We start from the raw sequence: 26799 nt of genomic DNA on the forward strand, positions 1-26799 counted from the left end.
TGAGACGATGGCATTACGGGTGACAAATAACGGGGAAATGCCCGCTTAGGTAATCTTCGTAGGTAATCTCCTATTATCCTTTTTTCAATACTCACGATATTAAACTTTTCGTCCGAGGGACTTAGCTACGAGAGGCTTATTAAAATCCTAGTCAATAGAACTATATGGGATTCGGAGAGCGGGGAATGGAAGGACGAAAAGAGAGGGGAAAATTTCGTAATGCCGAATACTGTAAGAGTTTGGATACCAAGTGATCCGGAATCTCGGCGTGACGTGGAGGCCAACAAACAGATGGTATCCGAAGTATAGTTCTCGTCGGTCGCTTGACATTTTTGTTTCTTCGTTTTCTCCTACTTCCGGAAGCGAGTGATTCACGTACGTTCATTCGTACGCTGCGTGACGGGGTCCGTGACCTCGCCGAGAGTGGATATCGCATTTCACGTTGCTGCCGCACCGGAGCTGCTTGGAATGGATTCGGACCGTAGAAGAGAGTCGAGGGATGAGGATGAGACGGACTCATTTTCAAGCTGGAAAAGTAGCGCGGTCAATCGGATAGCGGTCGAAGTAGCTGCTGACCGCTATGCGACACGACACAGTGGAGGCATTCAGCCTTGAGTGGCTTTCCGTAGTCTCGAGTCTGCGGGGTTAACAATTCGTCGCTTATTCGTAACTTCCGGTCCTCGAAAATGTACGCACGACACAATGGACAACGAAGTTACCTACGTCGCGGCCGGCATAAACGCCCGACTTGTATCTACGACGAAAAATCACCGCCGCCCCGCAACCTCGTCCTGCATAAGATAACGAGGTCTAATGCTGCTGGATTATGCCGGGCACGTAACCGCGAACCAAGCGACTTTTTCAAATATACGGAGGTGTGCGGACCTCTGTTATATTAACGCGAGACGCTCTTTCGCCAGCTGTATGTACGTACTTGGGCAAGGGACGCGATTTCGCGGTTCCGAATTTATGACAGCCAAATATTGTTGGAGCGGGTAGCTGCGGGGTGACGTTATCAACCCTGTCGCGACACGGTAGATAATTGTCATCGCGAAAGCAGGGGTGAAAATAGAGAGTCGAAGCAACAGTTCGTACAACTCGTTCGACACGTAACAACGTTTGAAATCGTCTACACCATGGCTCGTAGAACTGGGATTACACGTAGGTGGCGATCATCGCTCTTGCCGGTAGATTGACGTAAATTTCAACGAGCTCTTTATTAATTAAGGACAACGCTGTACAGCCAAGATACCGATTGGCTGTCAGTTTGTCTCGATATAAGTGGGGCAAAAACAAGGCTATAGTCGATCTTCGAGATCCTCCGGGAGCGGAGGACGGCGGGCAAAGATGAGAGGGTAAAGTTTTGACCGCGCGGATCTGGCGCACCGCCGCAAGCAACGCTTACGCTTACGCTCACCCCGGGGGTGGAGGGGGTTTGGCGACCCCCCCATCGCCTCGGCTCCCGCGGCGTCATCGGCATCGAATCCACTCACTCGCGTGCTACCGCTCACTCCGAACAGAACGTAGAGGAGCGAGCTTACTGGAAAGCTGGAAGTCCGGCGCGGGCCCCTTTGACGTTTAAAACCACGCGGCGAACTGTAAAATCTGCCCGAAAGAGTCTCTCCCTCATTTACCGTTTAACAAGTTCTTTTCGCATTTTCGATTCGTCGCCCGGCTAATCTCTGATTATTTTTTTTTTTGTTTCTTTTAAATTATTTTCCAAATTTTTTTGCTGCTTTTACAACTCACCCGATTGGTCGAGGAGGGATACATTAACCTCAGGAGACACGAGTTTCGCTATCGAGGACACGCGGATCAGTGCTGAAGAGAGAAAATCAACGGAATATTATAACGTGCGAACGTAGATAAGTTCGGTTCGATTATTTCGTGGTGGATATCACAGCAACGGAATAAATTCTCTTTATTTCACCAAAGCGAGATACTGTGCTTGTCTCTACGAGTGTACGATACCTTTGAATCTTAATAAAATACCGCGGCGAATAAAGTTTGTTTCTGTTACCAGCAAGAAACTGCAGGCGATCGGCAACGACTGTGAATTATTCTGACAGATTTTTTGTGCCCTGTGAAATTTATTGTTGGTGAGGCTATCCTTTACTTTTTATTTTCGCTTCGTTACTTTCGTGTGTGTGAAAAGAAATCCCAGTGATTTATCAAGATCGTGAAAAGACAAACCTTGAGAGAAATGGAAAGACTACAACTCGTTCTCGTAAGTAAAAATAAACTGACCGTAACGCTAATCGGACAAGATATATTGATGGTGAAGAATCACCGAAGAGTTACCAAAGAAACGTTTCTCAGCGAGGAGACAATTTTTGGTTAATTTCTAAGTACCCAATCGTTCGACGCGCTCTCGTGTCCCGGGATTACAAATTGCGATTTTTTCCATTCAGCGAAATAATCCTCGGTTCTCAAATATCGTCATTAGTACAGGCAATATGTTGCTCAACAGGAATTCTGCTCTAGTCCAACGTCAACGTCATTTCACATGACTTATTGCCAAGACAAATTGACTGATAAATTAAGAAGATGCGATAATAATACAGTAACTGCGTGGCAAATAAACTGTATAAATATAACATTGATCGAAAGTAGGAAAAAAATCAAATTGTAATCCAATCTTGAAACATAATTATGAATGTGATGAACGAGTAACGGAAACGATAAAAGAAGTGCGCATTTCATTAGCGCCTCGAGTTTCAATTAGGTCTCGTTGATTGTGTCGTAAAACCCTCGACATTCGAGATATGAGAATTATTAATTATAGTAAGAAATATCCGTAAAACATTTCATTGACAATTGATAAGTTTTACGTATCAATGAAAGTTTCGCTACGTCATCCTGTTTACTCGCCGACACGTATTCCTACCACATTTTTCTATATCGAGTTATTAATCGCAATACAGGACAAAGAAAAACTCGGGCGCATTCATTCATTCAGCCGACTTCCCGGCGGTATAGATTAACATCGGCGGTGTGTTATTCGGCAAAATAACCGGGACGACGGACAAAACGGGGGAAAAGAGATTCCCTTGGTAAACGATAGGATCTACATTGATTGTTCCGAGAAGGAGAGACGGAATGAACAAAATATATAACACGCCTCGTCGTTAACGAACCGGAGCGAGGGGGTGGGAAATATGACGTGGGGAAACTATTGTGTATCAAATAGGCGGCGAGGAATGCAGGGTGATAAGTTCGCGAGGTGAAATTGACGGAACGTTACCCCGAGCTTAATTCGATCACGAAAATATTCAAATAACGCTGCAAGACCAAGTGACAACAAAACTAGAAACGATTCTCGTCTGTGGTCTGAAGAGACGACACGCGAGGCAGACAATCATATCGATACATATATATATATGTATGAGATATCTAGCGAATATACTTATCAAGAATTGACTAAGCGGTAATGTCGCGACCCGAAACGAGTGGGAGGAGAGTGAAGTAAAATCTTGGCGAAACCGAGATAGACCGAAAGCTTTATACTCGGCGGTGTTGCGTCGGTGAATATTTCAGGGTGTAACACTCGACGCGACTAGAGTTCTCTCTCCGTTCTCTCTTCGCTCCTTTTCTCTCCCCGGAGCGGCGGGGTGGAAGGAATAGGTGAAACAACTTGGAGATAACGCAAGGGAGGGCGACCCTGAAAGGGTAAAGGATAAATTGAGTGGGGAAGCGCGAGTGTAACCTCCGAATCTCAGCCGGGCTGCCCTTCCTGACCGAGATAGTCTATTCTTCGGCGTTGGAGTCGGCGAAGAGCTAAGACGTTCCAACGGCTTAAGCTCGAGCATTTCTCTAGAGCCAAAAGAACCGCACGTGGCAGATTTTTATTCCAGCCGGAGGCGCCTTGCGGTCAACTCTGGGAAGCCGACCGGGTTGAAAAACTGCATCGGGTGGAACGCGCACATGTGTGCACGTGAAGTTTAGCTTAGGAACCACGTGCGGTCGCTGGTCGTCTGTGTCTGATACTCTTCTCCCTGGTGTTTCTTTCTTTCTAGTGTACGCTTCTTTGAGATAAAAGACGATACACCAAGCCTGGCGTGTCAAACTGTCCGCGTTGTTTATGGAGCCAACACGAGTTCTCTTTCACCGTCTGACTGACTTCAGGGTGGATGGCGAAGCCCGGGGCGGTGGGTACAAAAGGAAATTTGCCTTTTTCTCGTGACCAGAAACCCTCCCCTCGTGCAGTTCCGGGAAACTATTCGACTCCGTATCGGGGTGCCGGGCTTCAACCTGTTCCCTACCTGAGTCGCTATTCAGGTAGGTGGAGAAGTCGAGTCAGTAAAATGACGAGTACGTAGCCTGGATTGGACCGAGTTTTATGTCCTCTCTTCAGCCCACCAGATTCGGAACTGACAAAGAAGGTATCCCAGGTCGATATCTCCGATTCCGTTTCCTTTGTAATATGTTACGGTAGACTAAAAACCAAGCGAAACGTATTTTTTTTATCTGCCATTAAACGGTTGAAGGGGGTGAAACTATCGTCAAAAGTAAGGCATGTCAAGAAGCGATTTGGCATTTTTTTTTCTTTAGAGAGAAAATTACATGTTTTATTTCTCGTTATGAGAAAACTTTTCCACTTGGATTGGTTAAAAAATATTATGTTTTTGTCGGTGAAGCTGCCAAATCGCCCCTTGACATGCCTGACTTCGGAGGATGGTTTCACCCCCTCAAAGTGTCCAATGGCAGATGGAAAAAAAATACGAGTCGCTTAGTTTTCAGTTCACTACAGCACATTACAAAAGAAATCAAATCGGAGAGATCGTCCTGCGACGCCTTCCTCGTGAGGCCGATCCCGCGTCGAGCCGTGTTCGCGTAGCTTCGAGTGTCCGGAGCGCCGAGGTCGTCTCGGGTGTCGACTGAGGCCGATTTTCCCCAACAATAAAAACGTAAATCGTCGGACGCACAATGGCGCGTGCGAAACACTCCAGGACGGCTGCGGTAGCGGCGTGCTGCGACTTTTGTAGAAGGTATGAAAAAGGAGGAAAAAGCCTCGGAGGAATTCCTGAGCGAGCCGAGGGGGCACTTCAGCGCTATACCTACGGTGGCCGGTCAGCGGTTGCCGCAATAATTACGACCGGAGGGTAGGGTAGGTCAGTTTATGCTCAAGAACGGTATCGGATCTACTATTGCTCACTACCGGGATGTCGGGAGATGCTCGTCCTAATTCCACCCCTTAAGTATGAGACGTGAGCCTCTTAGGCGCCTTACAATTCGAACGTCACGCCACGAGCTAACGACGATCAGCTTTTCAAGCGACTTTGACTAGAAAGTATGAACGAGGATAGAGACTGGCGTTGATCGGAGCTGCGGATACCTACGATCGCCACTTTACCAGACTTGTGAAGATTGTGAAATGGAGTCCGAATGGGTCGAGATCACCTTCTCGTCGGTCCAAATTCACCCGATCCGAGTATTTGCCGGTTCGATTATCCGGGACTTGGCGATCGTTCGATCAATCTAATGATCTACGATGACACGCGAAGGATGCAGTGTACAGCGAGCTGACAAACAGAGTCCTTTTGCGTTATAGGGGCTTGCGAGGAAGCGGAGAAGCGGAGGAGGTAATCCCCGGCTGAAAGCGCGTGGGCATTACGATGCCTCGTGGGAATTGATCCTGGGAAGAATTCGAGAACTATATTTAAAAACGAATACATATTCTCTAAAAGGCTTTTCGCTCTACCGATCAGAGCGACGGGCTTACGGGGATTTGTCAGGGATGTGGAAATCAGTGATGACTGCGGTCGGACCCTTACCTCGGAAAGTGACGCCCTAAAAGGGTTTGAGGTATTATAGGTATGTATCTCCTCGGGATCTCCCGCGTGTAAGTATGCACGCTCAGGGCTCCTCTGAAGACGGTCAGCTATCTCAGGATTCCTCGTCGCTTAACGAGTTCTTGGCAATCAATGCCGCGCATAACGCACCCAAATCCTACCTGCCACGTCCCGGGATGATGTAGCTTTCCACGGCCATCGTACAACTCTTCTTCGCCTCACTTATTAGCCTAAGCTGCAAATATGGATTCGCTACGGTCCATTTTTTATTCCGGAGGTACCAGTAGGCCGTTTCGGAGGATCGGGAAAGGCGTGGAAGAAAACGAGGATGACTGAGGTCGCGCCGCGAAACGTCGGTAGAGACGTTAAAAGTTGACGATAAGAAGTGAAATGTGTGTATAGCGATAGCCGAGCTAACCGTGGCGGTGTTAGAGGCGCCGTACCACTTCGCGTCGACTATTAGGGTCAGGTTCGAAGAACTGATTTCTACTTTTTTATCGGTGGTATCTCACCTCCGTGTAAATGAATATTTGCTCAACATTTGTTCTTTTTCCTTGCGTCTGTCCCGTTTCATTCTATCTCTCGGCGTATCTCTTACCACTACTCGATATTCGCACACTACAAATCGATCCTGCGAAAATTGCCATCACATCAACAGGACGAACTAATTAAGAGTGTAATTTATTAGGCTTATCATTAAGAAAATCGCAATACGTAACAGGACGAAAGTTCCAGGGATCAAATTAAATAGGTTTCCGTTGACGGTGTGAGTCAGTCGATCGAACAATGGAACGCTAAGCATCTCAAAGGAATTAACACACGTCGCGGAGCATGTGACAGCTTTGAAATGATTCCACCGATTACTTCGCAGCATTTATTTTTCGGGTGAAATTTTGTTTTGCGATTTCGACGCATACCCGGACCCGCTATGAATATTTCACCTCGGAAATTGTCACGTTTTCGCACGCGCCAAACTCGGAAGTTACACATGCTCGCATTCACCGTAGATATCGTTGAAATAGTGGCTATATGCTCCGAACGTGTGATCCTTGCAGCTGATGACTCGTAACTTCATTTTTTGCAGTCTCCCAACTCTGTCTGCCAGTAATCGTGGCAGCGCTAATAATAAAAAAAGTTGCCATAGAACCTGCAGCAATTACATACTCAGGGTCGATGACGCTCGGGGTCCCCCAGGGACTCGGCGATTAACTTTTTGCGGGTTCTCTGGCTTTTTAAACGTTTATTCTCACTCGCGGTTTTTTTCGTTTCCTCCATTTTACCCTTCTCTCTTTTTTCAAGCCTCATCACACCTCGACGCGCACCCTGCTACAGATTTCACGCTTGTAACACGCACGTACATGTATGCGACCGTCTGAGCGGTGTCCAAAATGAAATATTGTCACTCAGAGATTAGAAATATCAACGAAGTGCACTTGTGATGGAAGATAAATGGTAGGAATAAAATATGTCGCGTTAAATATGAATCTGGAGAAAAAAATTGATACCCGAAGAGATTGTGCAAATTTTTGCCGATGACACAGGAAAATTCTGCCCGCATAATCATTCAAGTACATGGACGTGAATTGGACAGTTGATCTTTGTTGTTCTATGGACTGCACATCTCAAAGTAGGTATACCATATTACGTACATCAATACGAAACTATGATAATAGTAGAGTTCTTGGGTGTGTCTGTGTGTGTGCGTGTGTGTGTGTAGAAGGTTACGTCTCGAATCCCGATGTGGATTTTGTACCTTGTTTTCGATCGAGGGTGCGGTATAATAGTGATAGCAATAGTAAAAGTAATAATGGTGGTAAAAGTAATAAAATTAGTAGTAGTAGTAATAATAATAATAATACCAACAACAGCAACGATTAGGAAAGTAACAACGGGTGACAGCTCGTGTTCCGACATTCATACCTGGAGCCGCTGTCACAGTTTGGCAAGGATCCGAGAAAGCAGAATACAGCCCCACATCGCAGACACGTTCGATGCGTACCAAAGCGAAAAGCTAGCTATACCCAGCGTTGCTGCGGCTGCTGCTGCCAGTGCCTCTGAATGCTGCGGAATTCAGTGTGCATGCCGGGTGTTTCGTCAGAGAACCGGCCTAGCTCTGAAGCCCTATCGGCAAATCCGCATATGGATGTACCACGACGCCTGGGTGAAGAGCCAACAATAAACCTGGTCGATAGAGAGTCCGATTATCGAACATCGCAACCCTGACGATTAGCTATGTTTCGTTATTGGAACCTGTGATCGAGGATTGACATTTCAAAAACGACGAAATTGTACAGGTCGTCAATGGGAATAAAAAGATAAATAATGTATTGAAAATAAAATTTTCTGTACTCAGTTTTTCAAGACATTGTTCGTTCTTACCTTTTTTCCATTCTTTTTTGTTCACCGCGACGGAAAAGAGCCTGATATGTGTGGTCTTTCATCGGTGAAACAAAACACGTATACCCAAGGTATCCACGCTTCGCACGAGGGTTAATACTTGTATTATGTACATATTTGTACATGGAACACAATGCCTACAGTGTTCTATGTAGGCACATAGAACTGGGAAAGAGTCTTTGTCGTTAATCCAAATCGATTTTTACGCGGTGAAGGCAAAGGCAAAGGCGAAGGCGACGCCGGTGACGACGACGGCTCAATCAGGAATTGACTCGCAGGGTCTCGGATGGAAAGGAAACTTTTGTTGCGGGATTAGAAGTTACTTTACAGTTGATATTCTTAAGCGTCCTTCTCTCCACAACCCGCCTCTTATTCTCCTTTTATCCGTCCTCCTTAAAATCCGAGTTGGAGACCCAGTTCCATTTCATTCAATTATACGGACACCTTTGCGAAAAGAATGCAAGCTCATTAAATTAAAAAATACAGAAACGACGACGCAACCACGTGTCATAATATTGCTGCAGAAATGTAATTTAATCGTAACGGGAATTCACCGAGGATCTTGAAAATTGGATTAGGTTGAAGAGAAGAATGGATTTGCAGCGATGAAAAATACAAAAAACTGGGAAGGAGATTCCAGAGTTCAAAATGAATTGCTAATGTCTGGATCACGTGCACGGTAAGAACGTAAGAAGTGATCCTCGATTGTCGCGGTTGTAAAAGATGAGAGAGAGAGAAAAAAAAAAAAGAAATGTATTGTGCGTAGAAAATATGATAAAAGAAGAACAATTAAAATGCGAAATATAATTTTATGGCTGATTGTGTGGTAATTTAATGCGTTTCATCCTACACAAGTCCTTCGAGTGAGACTCGTCGAGGCGGCGCCTGGTAGCCGAAGACGACCCACCCGACCCATCCGTTCCATTCGTTCAACGCTAGTCGGCCAGCTCCCCTCTCCTCCCCTCTGGAGGACTATCCTCTAACGGTCACGTTTTTAATTGGGTAAAAATTAGCGCGACCCCCCCCCCCCCCCCCCCCCCCCCTCGCTCTTCTAATTAGCCCAGTGCGACCGAGTCCTCGAATTTTGCCAGCTAAACATTTTGCACAGTTTTCGCATCGTCTGTTATTACCAATTTCACCGGCTTGACCACGGTTTAACGCGCTCATTCCCCGTGACATAATTTCCTCAGATTAGCATTATTATTATAACTGTTATTACTGTAATTAAGTACAGGGTGCAGACAAAAAAAATTCACCTTCTCTCTCTCTCTGTCTCGCACTGAGGCAGAAATACGCTAGACGTATCGTTTGCTTTTGTTATTTTTTTCTCCGTTGCGGTTTGACGTTAGTGCGGCTTGGATGTTTCGATTTGATGCTGGGCTTCTTACACATCGTATATCTCTGGTAGACTTATGACCGTCGAGTGTGTTTAATTGACGAGTATGATGCACACTGTGCAGTTAACAAGTGGACGCCACTGATTGCGTGAGCTGCACTGCGCAGCAGTTGCTTCTTCCAGTCTTACAGTGTAGGAGGAAATGTTTTGATTGTGATAATTGAATCTTCGTCAAGTGTATACATTAGACTATAGAATTAGCCACTGTGTTCCGTAAATTAGGTCAGTGTACACCGTATAGCTAGACTCTAATGCAACGTCCGATCATTGAAACGGACGTACAAAGTACAAACATTTCATTATATACATGTAATCTATTTCACTACCCTCTTCCAAATGCCCACGCTATTCGTTTTGCTCCTCGGTTGTGGCAAATTGATGATACGAGTGTGTGTGTGTGTGTGTGTGTGTGTGTATATATATATATTCAAAATCAAGCCAACGGTCAAGGCTTATTATTAGCAGTAACGCTCAGTGCGCGGATGAAATCTGCGGAATAAAAGGATTAGAGACGATTCACAAAGTTATGAATAATCCTGAGGATATCCTCATATATACATATAGCTGCAGAATCTTCGATTCTCTCTCGGTGGCTGCAGACGAACGCAAATGCAATTCCATCCATTGATTGGCGTTTCCACGGCAACGTAGAAATCTTGACGTCATTCCCAAGGTAAGCTTCACCGGCTCCTTCGCGGCTTTTCACCAAGGAGAAAAGTCAGGTACTTTGCTAGATATATATATATATAGAGAGAGAGAGAGAGAGAGGGGGGGGGGGGGGGGAGAGATCCGTAGGTACATCGAAATCGGTGATTTCTGGAATCTCCCAATTATCCACATTCCATTCGTACTGCAAGATGACCGCCAGTATCCGTAGTTTGAAACGAGGTATTTTTAACCGACCTCGTTTCCCACGAGTTCAAGTACAACGCAATGAAAGTATAATCATGATTATTAACTCGTTAAAATCCGATACAATCGTATCGACTGATTTGTTCCCACACCTTCCATTTTTCTTCTCGCTTCTCTTCTTCGTTTTGTTTTCATATAAACATAAATCCCGATCCAGATTCACTTTGTTTGAATTCTGTACTTCCTCTCCGAGTCCGCCTTTGAATATGGAACGAAGCAAATTGCTGAGAACCCGCCGACGTTCATTCAGCTGAATATGTTGTTTGAACAAGAGGCACGAGCAACGCCTATGCAGAGATTGAGTTTGCAAAGCACTGTATGCAGCGAATAAAGTAAAAAAAAAGCGTGTGTGGGTGTGTGTTCTTTCAAACAAAAATAAAACGAAGGGGGATGAAATTCGGTGAATTTTGTTTATCCATTTTCAATCTTCTACTTCTCTTTTTCCGTGACCTCCGTGTATTTTCATTTTCTTTACCCATATTTATATAATGGCTTCGAATTTCGCCGGGAAATAACGAGGCAGCGGTAGCCGTACAGGCATGGTGTACCTACAGGCTTGTATGTACCTACATACGTGACCGTAAAAGGGTTAAAGGGTGGCCGAGCGGAAGGAGGAGGGCCCCGAGGCTACGTTCGTTTTCAAAAATAGATTTTCCGAGCTTATTGTTACCTGGCCATTAATCAAGGGTCATGCATATACGCGACGAAGGTATCCTAATTCTCTTTATAAATCGTCCACTCGATTTATACGCAAATAGCCAAAGAGGCTATAATACCGCGGTCACATATCCCCTCGTTTATATTCATGTACGATCCGTATAATAGACGTATAATGCGTGTATGCGCACATGCTTACATTCTCGTCGTATAACCTGCCAGAGAAATCACTTGTTTTAATACTTAATCAGACTTATACCCGAAGTGTTGGTGGATTCTTCTTTTTTACTTTACCTTTCGAAGGATACTGGTTACGGTTAACCATCACGCACGGTGTCCGGTAAGAAATCCGCAACTACTTCGAGGACATTTCCAGGACATTTTCAGGTTATTCACGGAAATTAAGAATAAAATATTTTTCAAGGATAGTTTTCCGTAATTTTGAAAGAAACCAAAATTTACGGACATTTCCGGGACCACTGGACACCGTGCCATGAAAAATCGAAATAACAGGGGATCGTTGTCGCGAAGTAACTCATACTGCCTATAAGCCGTAACTTTTTTTTCAAACTCGGTATTTCCAGTTTCAATGATTACACCGGTCAACACGAATTTTGAGTCTGGATTATAGGTGTCAAATTTTGGTTTCTTTCACGTAACTAATAAAAGAAAAAGTAGTTTTATTAGATAAGGTTTGCTTTTTGTTTCAACGTGCTGCTACCTGCTGCTCATATTATCAACCAAAAACTCCAAGACTTATTTATAGACGTAAAAAAGATAAGTGCAAACTTTATAAGTAATAAGTGAAGATTTTGGTCGTTATTCGATGTATGGAATCAAAATTTCTTCATTCAAATATAAACCGAAAAAAAAGAATGTTTCGTCGACCTGTGTTATCACATCGGTGACGAGAAACTAAAACTAGTTTAAAAAGCGCCGAACTACATATTCATCGTGTTTTATCCCACAAGTCAAAATCGATGAATTCCGTTAGCCTTGTAAGAGAGCAATACTTGTGAAAACCAGGTTTATAAAAGGGCCAAGGAAGACAGTGGGAGATAACAAAGCTGCCGTCAGAAACCGTCGCGCAAGAAACTTTGGACAAAAGGTTCGGGGTGTCAAGTTAGGGGGACAGGTTTGCAGATCTTGCAGTTTGTCAAATTAGTATTTCGTCAGTCGCTCGACGAGTCCTCGACCTCCGTTTACCGTGAAGTGGGGGAGGTGAGCTGGCAAAGAGTAGATATTAATTGGTGCTCATAGTCGAGGAGCGCCTCCGCAGTCCCGCATGCTGCATAGGCGACGACCTGATTGGCGAGGCAAGCGGTCACGTGGTCGAGGTGGATCAATCAAGCGCTGACGGACCGTCGGAAAGCTACGTCGTATGCCTAAGCCCATGATGTTGTACCTGGGTCCGTGACGCGTGTTGGAGTGGAGGGACCACTCGTGGCACGAAAGGCATTAATGCCTCCCTGGAGGAGCTTTGGCTCAACGACAAGCGCCGCAGCTCGTTTGGTTCGCACGCGGCAGGTTTCGTTCCGCGATCTCATTTCTATATTGATTATCGTTCCCCTTCGTTTTCGCTGCATACGTAAACAAGCCGCCTCGGCCCTCAATGTATAATTCCGCATCGAACGCCCGGAATTTATTTCGTTCTCGCTTTAGAGAGCGCGGAATTATTCTAGGGCGAAAAGACTGAAAGTAGAGAGAGAAAAAAAAAAAAAAAAAAACGGGGGATGAAAAAAAAATGGTGAAAAATAAACCGAAACGGAAGAAAAGAGCGACGAAAATACACACGGTTTTCAGCTAATCGGATCGTTGAACGAGCCCTGGGACTCCCTTTGTTGATAATTCCCTCGCGCTACATCGGCGAGCGTCGTTGACAAGGGTGGAAAAAGTTACGCAAATCCCATCGCCGATATCCAACCCCAAGTTCACGGTCCGTACGTGTTCAATTGTACCTGAATACAAAGCAGGAACCACAGACTGGTAAAAATAATCAGTTTCGGTTAAATATCAATATTTCCAATTTCGAAATTTGCGGCTCAAGCAGCAGCCCGGTTATTTAAGTATTTAAATACGATATGATTTTATTCCTACTAAACCCAAGTCCCTCGTTCTCTCGACAGGGGAAATTTAATTTGGACGGAGAAAAGAAGCGAGGGAACAAACAGAGCCGGATCGAATGGTCGAAGATGAAGAAATGAGGGATGAACCGCCCCTAATACGCAACCCTTCGCGTCGATTGTTGATTGAGGCAAAGGCGTTGTTCTTGTGTTGGTGAAAAATGAAAATACGTGAGAAAGAAGGGGCGTCGTAGGTGACGAGGGGGTTGAAGCAATGTCAATTCCCCCCGCATCCCGGGCAAAGTCTACCTCCCTCGCCCATATTTCTGGCTCGCACCGAACTGGAAGATACATCTAGATAAATGCGGCGAAACGTGCCCCGCAAAGCGCTGTTTATATTTTGTCCCCAAAGCGGTGGCGGGTAGTCGAGGCTCCGCGTAAGGTGGACAATAATTCACCGTCACCGGTCGAAGATTTACTGTCAAACGTATTTGAGTGGCTGTCGCGGGTCGGGCACGAATTGCACACCGAGGAAATTTCTCGACCCGAGTTGAACGCGAGGTGCAGGGAAGAATGCTCGCGGCAAAATCGTCACGGTTAAACTCCGTCGTTTTAAAGGTTAACCAGCTAAACGTGTAGCCGGAGATCTTTGACGTGGGTCGAGGCCGGGGGCCGGGCATCACCTCGTCCTCGACACGCCGCGATCGGTCAATTATTTCCCAACCTTATTTTTCCTGCCTAAGGGAGCGGAAAACAAGCCCGACTAGAGTTCGTGTGTGAGCAAAATTTTTTAGCTGGAAAATTTTACAAGCGCCATCCTATCTGTTCGAAATTCCCCCGAATCGCGAAATTTCTTCTATTTTCTTTTTCCACTTCACACTTTCAGGCTAAAAAAAGAAAATTCACCAATTCGCGGATTCGCAATCGTCGAAACTCGTTATTACCGTAATACGCTGTTGTTAAAATAACCATAATATGGGACTCCGTTTCTCTCCCGCTCTCAATTCATCAAATTTCAACCTCGTATAATATTTTTTGCAAACGGTTGCCTCTCGCAAATGCTAAACTGGCGTCGAGCGAACGCCTCTCCGCCTCTGCGTGCCTTTGAGACAAAGTTAGTTCTGCTGGGGTTGAGATTCCGGGGTGAGTTTGCTCGTCAGCGTATACCTGCAGTGGATTTTTCTTTGGACGAATAACGCGAATTGAATTTTTATTCCATCTCTCTACTCAGCCAGCCGTTGGCGAATAGTCGTCGAACCGTCGTCACAGCATCCTGAAAGCGAATCACATACTTCTTCTAATGGATTTCCGGCATGTGTGTGTTAATTCTTTCTCTATTTTCTTCGCCATTCCTCAAGAGCTTCTCGCCCTGCACTTTTCCCGATTGTAACCGAAACGTACTTTCGCCGGTCAAGAAGAGTTTCCAGCGTGCTTGTGTCACCGCGAGGGAAATCACGATGCAGTCACTGGCCCCTTTCTCAGGACCAGACTAGAGGAACATCGTCCCGATGCAATCGATGTCAGTCCTACTTTTGGCACTCGAGGTTACCAATCGCCTCGCAGGTATAATAGAACCACGAAAAGAGGCCAGAGGTTGCGAACCAATATTTGTAAACCGTTTCCCGTGTGGCCTGTAATATCCGTCAGAAAACGGGACACGAATGTCAGAGATTGACGGTGTAAACTTGTAAACGATTTTTCCTTCGTTTTTGTAACGCCAAAAAGGGAGATGATCAAAGTACCATGCATTGGTAGTTAGGATCATCGACACTGCGCATCTGCGCTTCTGCGCGACAGCGGTATTTTCCTCGGTGGCGAAGCTTTTGTCCTGTAAAATGTTGCCATTTTTACAACCGGAGTATTGAAGTGAGTGACAAGGATTTTACCGTCGTCAAACGAAACGGGTGTAGTTGCGGCGGCAGTCGATATGCATTCGCGAGTTCGTTGCTGCAGCGACTACTGCAATGGTGAATGGCACAGTGACTCGAGTGTCTATCGAGGACTGAAAAGCGAGCGCCGCGTCAAAGCTGCGGCAACCCGAGCGCAGTACGTGCACCAAGAACGTGATGCGTTTCGGGCATTGAGGAGTCCGGTAGAAATGGACCGGCTGTAATTTCAAAGCAAAAAGCATATTCTTGTAGCCGTTCAAATATCCCGGCCAGCAAACGCCGCCGTGGAGCAATTTTCTAAACGAACGATTTCGGACCTGTGAAAACACAGTACGAAAACGGAATTTTCCCAAGCTACGCGTACGGAACCCTCAATTTTTGTTTATGCTCACATAGCAGCGCACGTACGGTACATATGTGGGCACATGTACACGAAATCTCCATTATCGATCAATCTCCGACATGACGCGCATCACCGTCGCGGTATTTGCCGGTGGTTTGAAAAGTCATTCGAACGCTAAGGACGACGCCCTCGATTTCCCACCGTTCGCGTCGAGTTGAATATGAATTTTCCACCACTCCTCCCAACCGCGAACCCGGGGGTTCGTTGTCGATTCGTTCCACCGCGGCGCCGGATGTGGGGATAGATCCAACCGATACCGATATACCGGAACCAAGGAGGACAAAGCCGATACAATGGTCAAAGCCAGAAGGTCAATTCGCGTTTGACACAATGCATCAATCAGCTGTTTGCAAACAGCTCGTCGAGGTCCCGCCTGGCTTTCAGATAGCTCCTGCAGCAGCGGCTGCCGCAGGATTATCCTGATTCCCGGTACACACGAGAATGGATCACCGTTGCATCCCGATTGCTCGGCCATCTCCTCGTCCGAGTACAGCCACTACCCGCGCATTCGCCACAAGGGTTCTTTTATTCCTCCTGCTTTCTTTGTTCCTCTCTATCGGCTTTCGAGTTTGCCGGACAAGTAGGACTGGTAGCGAGCCAAGGGTACGTTCACCAGAATTTGCAAATATGGTCTTTCGAAATTTTTACAAACCGATTTAAAATCACATCGATCGTGTCCGCTTGCTCTGTGTGAGGTTGAAGGTGTCGAGTTACTCGAGAGCTCGAACGAGAACTTCAATAATGAGGGATACCCCTGACGATAGGATCAATACCGGATCCCGGGCAATTAGGTATCGGGGAAACCTTAATCCTCGGGAAAGTCGAGGGGACGATTCGGAAGTTTCACGGTGAGATCACTGGTAGTGGTAATGGCGCACGCACAGGAGTATCGGTAACGAAGTATTTGATTTGAGGAGGAAAAGGAAGACTTTCCAAGCTGAGTTTCGACTGGGTAGTAAAATGGCCGATTTTATCCCCGCATGACGTTATCTGTTAGCACGGTTTTCCAAAGGGTTTAAAATTCCCGGATAAGCGGGTAAGATCCCAGGGCAGCTACCGGCACGGGGCTGAGAATTATCTCCCTGGCTTTATACCTGATCTGCACCTACACTCGGATACCAGCCAAGTTTTGCCAAGGTCAGAGTGTCGGGAAACGCGTTTTGGCGTGCAGGAGGATGTGTATGTACATACGCAAGGAATAAAGAGCTGGAGAAAGCTAAGAGCGAGAAAAAGGCCAGTCTCACGGGATGGGCCACTACCGTAACAGGGTTGTCGCACGCGCTACTGGAATAGGAAGTCGTTCCATTCCGAAGCTTGCAAGCACCCAACTGTCGAATCAGTCCATAACTCGTCAGCTCGCGTCAATGCCTCACGGCTAGCATGATCCGTTTCTAAATTTAAATCTCCACGCAGACTTGGTAATAGCGAACGAAAAAGAAAAGAGACAACAACAGGGGCGAAAGAAAAATTTTCACCCTGTCGGAGTGAGAGGGACGTTGCGGAGGGCGGTTAATTTTGGAGGCCGGAAACACGTAGTCCTGCAGTCCCTCTGTTATACCTGGTAGGTCGGACTAAGGTAGTTAGGTAAGATCAGACGGGGTGAGAAATGAACTGGTTAGATACAGCCAGACCAGCTACCTACACAACGAGGCGGGAGTTGAAGTGATAATGAACTAATACCGGTTATGACGTAATCTCCATAATAATAGCCACCTGATTGGGTGGAGGATCCTCTCTCCCTCGGCTGCATACAGATTCAAAATTACAATCTCGGATTGTGTTTACGACGTGGTGAAAGTAGATCCTGATTTATACCGATCTTAGATTCAGCCGAGATTCCCCGAGTAGATTCAACCTGATTCTCAAGATCTATATCACCTCGAGAGATCACGCCGGCTGGCCGGCCAACGGCCGAGTGATTTATGCCCGTTACGAAGCGACTGTGACACCATCTTAAACCAAATCGAACGACAACTGTTGTTAGCCAAGTTATGCTCGATCGGATCGATTCGAAATTCCAGCAATCCAGCCTGGTATCTCCTTTCCTCTAAATCAACGAAGAAATTGGTACACCACGGTAACCATATTACGTATGCAAACCCATTTACACGCCACAAATGACATCGGCAGGGTGTCGTCTGACACCCAGCCTGAGACTGTGTTACTGATACACGCGCGAGAGTAAGAGCTAATTCGGTATCCTTCTCATTCCGCCTAGCGCAGGATAGGGATACTTTAAAGGGCTATTGGTACCCGGGCACGGAAAGCCCGAGATTGAAAGCTAGCTCGAGGCCTTGATAATGACAATTAATTATCGCGGAAGTTTCGAATGTCGTTAGTAGAAGCAGCGTTGATTCGAGCTAAGTGTACCGGGACCGACCACGGTGTAGCAGCCGTGCACCCACGTACATGATGCAACAACCATCCGTGAACAACGTTAAATAACAGGAACAAGCCTCACCCCCTGCTGCTCGACGAACGCGGTTGCTCATTGCTCGTAAGCTGCGGCCCGCTTCGTCCTGTGAAGAACTTTGTCAAGGTAGAGGATGGTGCCGGGCGAAGCGTTTACCGCGAATAGAAATATTCAGGCTTAGCCGAGATATGGGGATGTAATGTGCAGGTCGTGTGCTGGTTTATGTAGGGCAATCGATATCACATGTACGTACCTGTACCTATATTACTCGGGCGAGTCTACGTGCATGCTCACAGTTTTACACGTTTCTCACGTTCGATGTATGCACCCCATCGAAGCGGTTACAGGTAAACATCTACGAATCACGCTGTTCTCGTGCGAGGTTATTTAATTTTCGATGCTACCTAGGTACGTAGACCGAGATGAACCGAACAACCGCGCGGTCCATCAATCTCCGAGACGCTCAGCGTCGCGAATATGTGCTTGGTGGATATCTGCCGTATTAATCTCGTAGAGACACAAAAGCTCGCTGAGAGAATGAGGAGGAGGCTGAAGAATGTAAGAATGATAATGTGGAATGTTTCTTGCCAGCGCGTAGGTACGTACGCGTGCCTTCTCCTCCCCCTTAGCCGCTCCCTTCTTGCGTTACAAAGTGATACGTAGAGAGGGAATCCGATATTCCGTTATATACGATATGTGCAACGTTACGCGTCAACGAATCATGTTTCGTCCTATGTTTGAAGCTACTATGACACTGGATCGAGGATGTGGAATTTTATTTCCCCTCTCTGAGTTTATCGCGCTTTCCGTAAACCTGGAATTAAATTTGGGATAATGCTCCGCGCACTTTGAAAGCTCTCCGAAATAAAATTAAAAAAAAAAGACGCTGGGTGCTTCTTTTTTTTCCTACGAAAGCTACCAAATTTCATATCATACCGGGAAATTCGGATAGTCAGGAGTCCCCGGTGCTCGTTTACCGTTTTCTGTTTTCTCTGCATACCTACATTTTCTCGCCTCACGACTCGTTCTTTCACTGCCGTTTTATTCTTAACTCTGTTTCTAACGTTGTGGCGAGAACTACGCGTCCCCAAGAGGAAAGGCAGAAGACAAACGAAAAATATCCCGGACAGGGGCCCAACACAGAATTCGTTCGCGTCCTATCGCTCCGGGATAAATTGTTACAAACAGTTAATTTTAATTTTCTATTCTACTTCCGGTCCTACGTCCAGCTCGACTTGGGCGTTCCTTTATTAAGGTACAAGTCACTATACAGAAATTTTGACATTAGATGTAGGAAACGATGGAGAATTGAGGCTCTGAGAAATTGAATAATATTATGAGAGGTAGAGAGAAACGGAAGAAAGTGATGTGGGATATTTTTTTTTTTTTGGTGGCTGGAACGCGTCGAGGGTAGGTGGAGGATATTTATCGGTCACTTTACGTTTCCGCATTGCGTATATAAGAAGCGCATTAACTCCAATCAATATACGTATAACGGTGCAGGAATAGAGTCGGTTTGCATGGAGACTCTCAACTTTTATCGGCTTTCCACGAGGCTCATTTTCCTCGACCTATACTTAAAATATTTTTTATCCACATGACCCGTCGTATTTCTTATGTATACATATGCATTATGTACAGACCGCGTCCGCGTAGACTCGGGACATGCGGCGAGGTAATATTCCAGCATCTTATTGGTATATAAAGTCGAAGGGTATTGTACAGCGGAGAATTCACGTGGTGTATATAAAACGCCAGACATACCGGTAGTGAAAAGCCGAAAGAAAATTTTTTCCCGGCACAATGTAAAGGTACGAAAGTCCCATCAAATCAGGAGAGGAGTATTTCGACGACAAGGAGCACAATACGAACGCTTAATCCCAGGACCCGAGTCATTGTTGTGCCGGAAAAGCAGGCGATATGCATTCTACCGCCATTAAGAAAATATCCTCCCGGAATGTAAAACGCGCGGGACATCCTTACGCGGCAAATGTAGAGCGAGCTCCTTTGCCGAGCCCCCCCATGTTTGCGCATCAATCAGGAAACGGTTGCTAGTTTTCCTCAAATGAAATGCCCGACGACCATACTGGCCTACATACTGCCCGAGTTTTCACGCCTCGGCGAGCATTCCGCCCCCAGAGACCCCGAGCCCTGAGATTTTTCATCGGGGTTTGCTACGTGACCGCGGGCCAAAGAGAGCTCTCCTCCTCTACTCTATTTCTCTCTATAAAAATACCCACCAGTCAGCGACTCGACACTTGAGTCACGGCCCTGCGTGTGTCGGTGAATACCGCTACAACACGTTTCCGCTTCGCTCGGCCACCCCGACTTTGATCAACAAGTTGCTCGATACGCGTGACTCAAGTTCTCTAATTAAACCAGCAGGTCGACCTTGGTTAAATTTATTTTTCGAGGCACCTGCGATGCACAGGGGAATCATTTATTCGGTACTCACAGCCGCACTCCACAAAATTTTTGAGTTTCGAATCTGTAATTATGAACAAACTTTTCCACTTGTATTTTTCAAATGCCATTATTTCCCTCATACGTTAATTTGTGCGCGTGCGCGCGCGCGAGTGTATATGTGTCTTTTTTTTTCAAATTTAATCGTCGAATTAAGATTTTACGAATTTTTCACACCCCGGGGAAATAAGAGCGCGGGTCTTTCTTTTTTTTCATGCCATCCGACGCAGGTGCGTGAAAATGAGAGTTGAAGAATTTTTACCCAAACGAAACTCTCGCAGCATTTAGTCGAGGTTCAGCTACCTTTCGGTGTGAATTCCTTCTATCCCACGCGTTAGACCATACATGATAAAATAAAAGTTCCGCTTGCCGAAAGACCGCAACTTGCGACTAGCGCATAGGAAGGATGTCCCGAGGGAGAGTGAGAGGGAGATGGGTAGAGAGTGGGAGGGACCAAGTTCTCAAGAAATTGTCCCCGCGGAGCTCAACGGGGTTACGATTAACCAGGACTTCCTACAGTAGCTCGCGTTGCCGAATGCGCCTGGAATAACCAAACAGCGAACAGAATCTCGACCAATTAACAGAGAAAATCGGAGAATTCCAACTTCCGGATTAGCAGCGGGCGCCTTTTCGATCGCGGCTGCGTATCTGAGAGGATTACGCCCCGTAAATTAAGCACGCTGCACAGCCGTTGGCGACTAATTCGAGTACAATTGTGATTCAAAATATCGATGACTTAGTTATTTGCTCAGCCCCGTACGCGATGGTAAAATTTTTACCATAATCAATTCATCCGCCTTCTCATTTTTACGATGAGAATAGAGAAGATTTCGAATTCACGAGATTTGATTTGAATTTAACATTCGTTAGTGCGGAAAAGAATGAAACGGAGGGAGAGGGAGAGAGATCGCACCGAGTCGTGATTAAGGAATCCTGCAGGTGCGAATTTTTTTTCCCCACATCGTACCTCCTCTGCCCTCTGGCTTGGTTACCTGCCCGTAAGTCGTGCTCGTCCAGATCGACGGAATGGGTCCCTGGAGATGGACCGAGGGAGAGGAAGGAAGAAGAGCGGAAGAAGTAAACTTGCGGCGCGGTTCTCCTTTACGTGAAACTTGAAACTCCCGGCAATCCCATTCGCGTACGGAGGTGCAGGGCTCTTGAATACCTGCCACTTCGGTCAGGGGCACGGTGGAGGTTGTTGCAGTTAGTTGCAAAGTCCGCGCGAAACCCGCGGCGCGAATACTAACTAACTGTTATGCCATTTGCAGAATGCAGACAACCGTGACGATATCTTTCGTACGAAGATTGGAAACTCCAGAGGAATTCCGATAAAAAGTACTCAGACGGAATGCAAGTACATTGTATGAGAGGAGAGCTTCGGTGGTTACAAGTTTGACAGAGTTAAGTTCTTAACGATTCATTTCCAGGAAAAATTATTATTGGATTGAGTGACTTATTTTTCACGAGCAAAGTGTATTCCGATTTTGGAAATTAAACTCCTTCAAAGTCGTTCTAAGCTTTCAAAACGATGGTTTTAGTTTCAATATTTCGTTGCATTAACGTTACTGACTTCAATCTCGTGCAAGTTTTGGCTTTGACGATGTCAAATGCAGCGAGATAGACGTACACTCGTATATAAGAGAAGTGAAGAGAAGTGGCGATACGTAGGTAGGTACTTGGAGGTAGTTGGAGCGCTAACAATGACCGGGAAGGCGTGCCAATGAAATTTTTATACCGTCGTAGATTCGATTTGAAACGGTTCCAAACATTTCTACTTGACGACGATTTAAAAACCAACGAAACGGTGTAAGGAGAACAAAAAAAAAAAATCACATACCAGACCGCGGCGGTTGTCTGACCGAATCCTCTACACCAGGAATACAAATTTCCTATTGTGTGGTCCGATGTTCTCCCAAAGAATTTATAACGCAACCGAGAATAATAGTGAAACTTCGAATCGGTTTTATATTTAAATGAAATCCGTAACAAGCCCTCGTACGATGCCCTCGTGTGTTTTCCACCCAATATTCGATCTCTAATTCCACAATTCCCGCTTCCAGATCTCTCGATCACCGCTCGGCCCCAGCCTCGAAACAACGATTCGAAAATACCGCCTGCGGCAAGACTGTCTTCGCATTAAACGATGGCGGCGAGGTGGGGTTGGAAAAGGGTAGGGGGACGAGAAGTTTAAACTCGATTTTTTCGATGCTTATTTCGTTACAAAGTTAGCGCCTCCTCGCCACCACCTTATACTCCCAGAGTGCCGTGGCACGAAAGTGCGCCGTTTTATCGCCGTCATAAAGGCTTTACAACAATCGAGTTTCACGCTCGGCGTCAGCCGACAACTGTTATTACTTACGTGTAACTTACAAACAATGGTCTATCCCTGCCTTGAAACCGCGTATCATACTTTACAGTCCTCGGAATGACGGCGTTACCCTCTCGGAGCAAGACAATTTCTTTCATAATTTTCTTCTTCCTTCTTTTTAATTTACCATTCTTCAAATTTTGGTCCAACTTTCTTGATTAATTGAATATTTAAAGAAAAATTCCGAGCAATTTTTTTCCCCGCCTTTTTAAAATGCGAGACTGAATGAATAATTTGGACGTGAACCTAGTAGACGGACCGCGGTGGGTACAACTTACACAATTATCACGCGATCTAATTATACAACTTTCGGTGAATAATTATTAATTTCCAACCTTACAGGGGTGCCGGGCCGCAATGATGTCGTTGCTTGTGGAAATGAGAGGAACAACTTTCCCGCTTGTATTACATTATGTATAGCATAAACTCCGTATATATTACTAACCCGGGGGCAGAATTGTTACACTGCATTTATCCCTTTACCTCTAGCAAACCTGAGTTGTTTCGCCTGGGGTAATTGTTTGTACAGTTCAGAGTCGTTGAATTCGATGGTGAGTTCGAAACAGCGAAAATCGGCGTTGGAAAACCGTTTTTCAAAGTCTTTGATGATCCGAAAAAGATAATGTTTTTCCGTGTGTATAAACGAGGAGAAAATAACTCGAGTGAAAATACAGCGCATACGTTTCGGTCACAGAAATCGCTATAGTGGCAGCCTTTTCTTCTTTTCTTTTTATAATGTTTTTTATACTCCATGCAAAATTCTGAATTTGTTTTTAGCATTCATGGGTAAAAAAAATATTTGTCCTTCGGAATGATTACAATTTTGTGTGAATCCGTAGTTGTTTACAATTGTCATAAATAAACGTACGGAAGAAAAGGTATTTCTTCGAATGTAACGCGTTAGCGGAGAAATTTTATAATAAACGTATACTAAAAACGCTTGGCATTCGTTCGGTGGCAAACAGAGATCTCAGAATAGCCATTAGACTTACAAAATTCAACACATAGGGGTAGTTTTCACCCTCCTCAGGGATGCATACAGATAGTATTGGGGTTCGCGTCTATTCTCGGTCTAATATCGTACCGTCTAAAAATGAATATTCGTACAAAATCTCATTCAAGAAAACTACCCAAAACAATCTTGTCAACTGACCCCGATTTCACCCGATTTTAGGTATTATTTTTAGTTTCCATAAATTTTTCACGTCAGATTCGCATTAAGCGTCGAAGAATACGTATAATAGGAAACGTGCAATCGCATTTCCGTGGCATTAAAACCAAGAAGAAAAAAAAAAAACCGAATTTCGCGAGCGAACGGGTTAACCCGCGGGCAGACGGTCGCGAGACATCGAGAAGTTCTTTCGCGTCTGCATCCTTCCTTTTTCATCCTCAGAGATAAGAGATCTTCGAGGCGCGATCTCGAGTACAGGCGTCGGTGTCGCCGCCGCGACGGAGACGCAACCGCGGCCGCGGCATCTTCATATATTCCCCAGGGTGTCCCTGTAGATCAGAATATGATGTAAGCGTTCATCCCCCCTCCCACCCTGCAACCGAGGCTCGCCGCCTGGCCGCGGGCGTACCGACGCTCTTTCAGGCGCCGGGACGGCTGCCTCTCAACGACGCCCGGCGTCCCTCCGCTCCGCGCATCGGAGGTCGATACCCATGTGTCGCGTCTTGCAGCCGAGGCTGCACCGCACGAATGAATTAAATGGCTGCTCTGCCGGTGCAGCGATGCGGACTCGTCTCATCCTCTCGACTCCGTTCATCTTTTACACGTATACTTACCTGCCGAACGCCCTTGCTCAATCAATTTTTATCCCGATTAGCCTTTTCACCGTCACCTAACGTCCGAGATTATCTCTTCCGATAGCATCGGGAACGGTCATCATTACCAAGAGCTTATACGACTGCTGTGAATGGGAGATTGAGTAAAAGGGAACCCGAGAGTGAAGATTATTTTTCGGAAGAGAGTGGAATGGAAATTAGTTGGCAGAGAAGAGAAGACGTTGTATGATAATCAGACGGTGCGTACGGTTGGGGAGATCCTTGTGACGCGTGTGCGAAAATTCTTCCAAGTTTTTTTGGAAGATAAACTAGGTCAGGACTCGACCCTGGGCCGATATATTCCATAGGTTGAAATTCGCCTGACATTATTTTCCTAAGATCTCTCCTCACTTTTCGGTTCCGTCGGAATTCCGATGGCTCCACTTATTTTCGGGAAGGAACAGTTCTTCAGGGAAGCGACTCTCGTCGGCGAATAATGGCTTATTGTTAGTTGAGATCTGGAATAACGATCGAGGGAGCGCTTTGTTGATAAGAGGAAGAGAGAGAGAGAGAGAGAGAGACGGATAGAGAGAGAATTCATACACGAAATTTTTCTAATTGGACAAATCATCTCTTGAATACGTCTCGCTAAGCCTCTACTAACGACAACGACGATGTCGTACCTGTAGGATGAATTTTGTTTCATCTACACGTGGCGACTGTACACCTGTAATACTCGTATGCGAATGCGTAATTAATTCTTACGGTTATAATTTCTTGGTTGCGAGCCGATGAAAAAGCAAAAATTAGTAAAGAAAAAAGAAGACGAGACGAGAGGGGGGGGGGGGGGGGGAGGAGGAGGCGAAGATGCCCTTATACAGTGACAAAGCCCTTGGATCGGCGTGAGGACAATTTGTAATCGTTTGTCAAAAGCTGTACACTATATAAACAGGACTAACTGCCGTCTTATTCAAATGAGCTCGGGGCCCGGAGGTTTAACGTTAGACGTAGAAAGAGAGGTGGAAGGGGAGGGAGCAGGAAGACAGATGGTGTACTCTTGGTTTTGATGGTGTGCTTGCTTCGATGCCGGCCGTTCTCCTACCCCGGGAGAACGATACCCGCGGTGAATCTCGCCAGGGTTGACAACCGTACGGCGTGCTCCTAAAATATTAACTTCTTGGCTGCTGATGCCGATATCGGAGCGGAAAGAGCACCCCGAAACGGAACCGGGGCAAAGTCGGAGGCGGCTTTCTTTATTCATCTAACATCTCGACGTTTCTGTAGAAATGATGGGTATGTGATACGTTATCAGGGCAGGATCTCGCGAAAAGTCAACAAATTTTTATTGGCAATTTGAAAATCTTTCCGAACTCTATTCCTCAAATATATATTTCGGGGTGTTTGCACATGACGAAATACGATGCGAAGACGCGCTTGAACGAATGTAGTATACATATACCGTGTGTCAAGGAGTAAAAAGTTTAGCACGTATCGCGAACATACGAGTACGCAAAAGCTGTATAACGTGTGTGTGTGTAGGTGAAGTGTTAATTTCGGAGAAAGCGTTCTCAGCGGCGACTCGAGCTCCTGGTGATATTTGTAGAACGGACCCGTGTGAGAATTAGGCGGTGTGTTCGAGGTATTCCCAAACGGGTTCCCTGTCAAAACGATCCCGCGGGCAAAGATAACAGAACGATTTGCGCAAAAGTAGGTACATAGCCTGCAGGAGCAAGGGCTGCATGCTTAGGAGGAGAAGAAAGAAAAACGGAAGAAGAGGAGAAGAAGGGAGAGGGAGGAGAAGGCATCGAATCGAATTAAAATTCAGCACGTATACCCGCCTCACCCTGGATCCCCTCAAGCATGGGACGGGACTCGTTGGACCGAAGCGTCATTTTTGGAGGGATCTCGATCGTGAATAATAATCTTTCGTATTTTATATATATACATATCTTACATACTCGTCTTCAGGGTTTTATATCCACGAATTCCTCGCCTCCCCTGCGTGATCTTTAACGCACGGTATTTGTCCACGGTTAGACGTGTCGGAATAAAATACCCGACAGGACCAGCGCGTGTCTGCGCCAATTTTGCTCAAATAAAATTCCCTGACTCGTTCCGTACAAAAAATTTCGAATTCTCAGAGGTGATGTTGGTCAGCTTTTCTGACTAAAAACTCCACAAGTTGGGCACCTGGAATGCATGAATATCGATCTAAAAAACACGCAGTACTGCTTTTTTTCACACAAATAATTAAAAATTGAACGATATCATTTCCCAAAGTT

General features: G+C 45.8%; 2 protein-coding genes across 11 annotated transcripts in view; one reads left to right on the forward strand and one right to left on the reverse strand.

Moving 5' to 3' along the window:
- Positions 1-26799, reverse strand: part of LOC124309222 (uncharacterized) — a 112255-nt gene that overhangs the window by 7487 nt on the left and 77969 nt on the right. The gene's annotated exons all lie outside the window — the stretch shown is intronic.
- Positions 1509-26799, forward strand: part of LOC124309213 (protein madd-4) — a 102511-nt gene continuing 77220 nt past the window's right edge. For all 5 annotated transcript variants that reach the window (XR_006909198.1, XM_046772618.1, XM_046772619.1 and 2 more), the window contains exon 1: positions 1509-2227. Coding sequence is in view for 4 of the 5 variants with exons in the window: in XM_046772618.1 (XP_046628574.1) it covers positions 2204-2227 (24 nt within the window). In the remaining variant the exon portion in view is untranslated. The remainder of the gene's footprint in view (positions 2228-26799) is intronic.

Source organism: Neodiprion virginianus, chromosome 7 (assembly GCF_021901495.1).
Source record: "Neodiprion virginianus isolate iyNeoVirg1 chromosome 7, iyNeoVirg1.1, whole genome shotgun sequence".
NCBI lineage: Eukaryota > Metazoa > Arthropoda > Insecta > Hymenoptera > Diprionidae > Neodiprion > Neodiprion virginianus.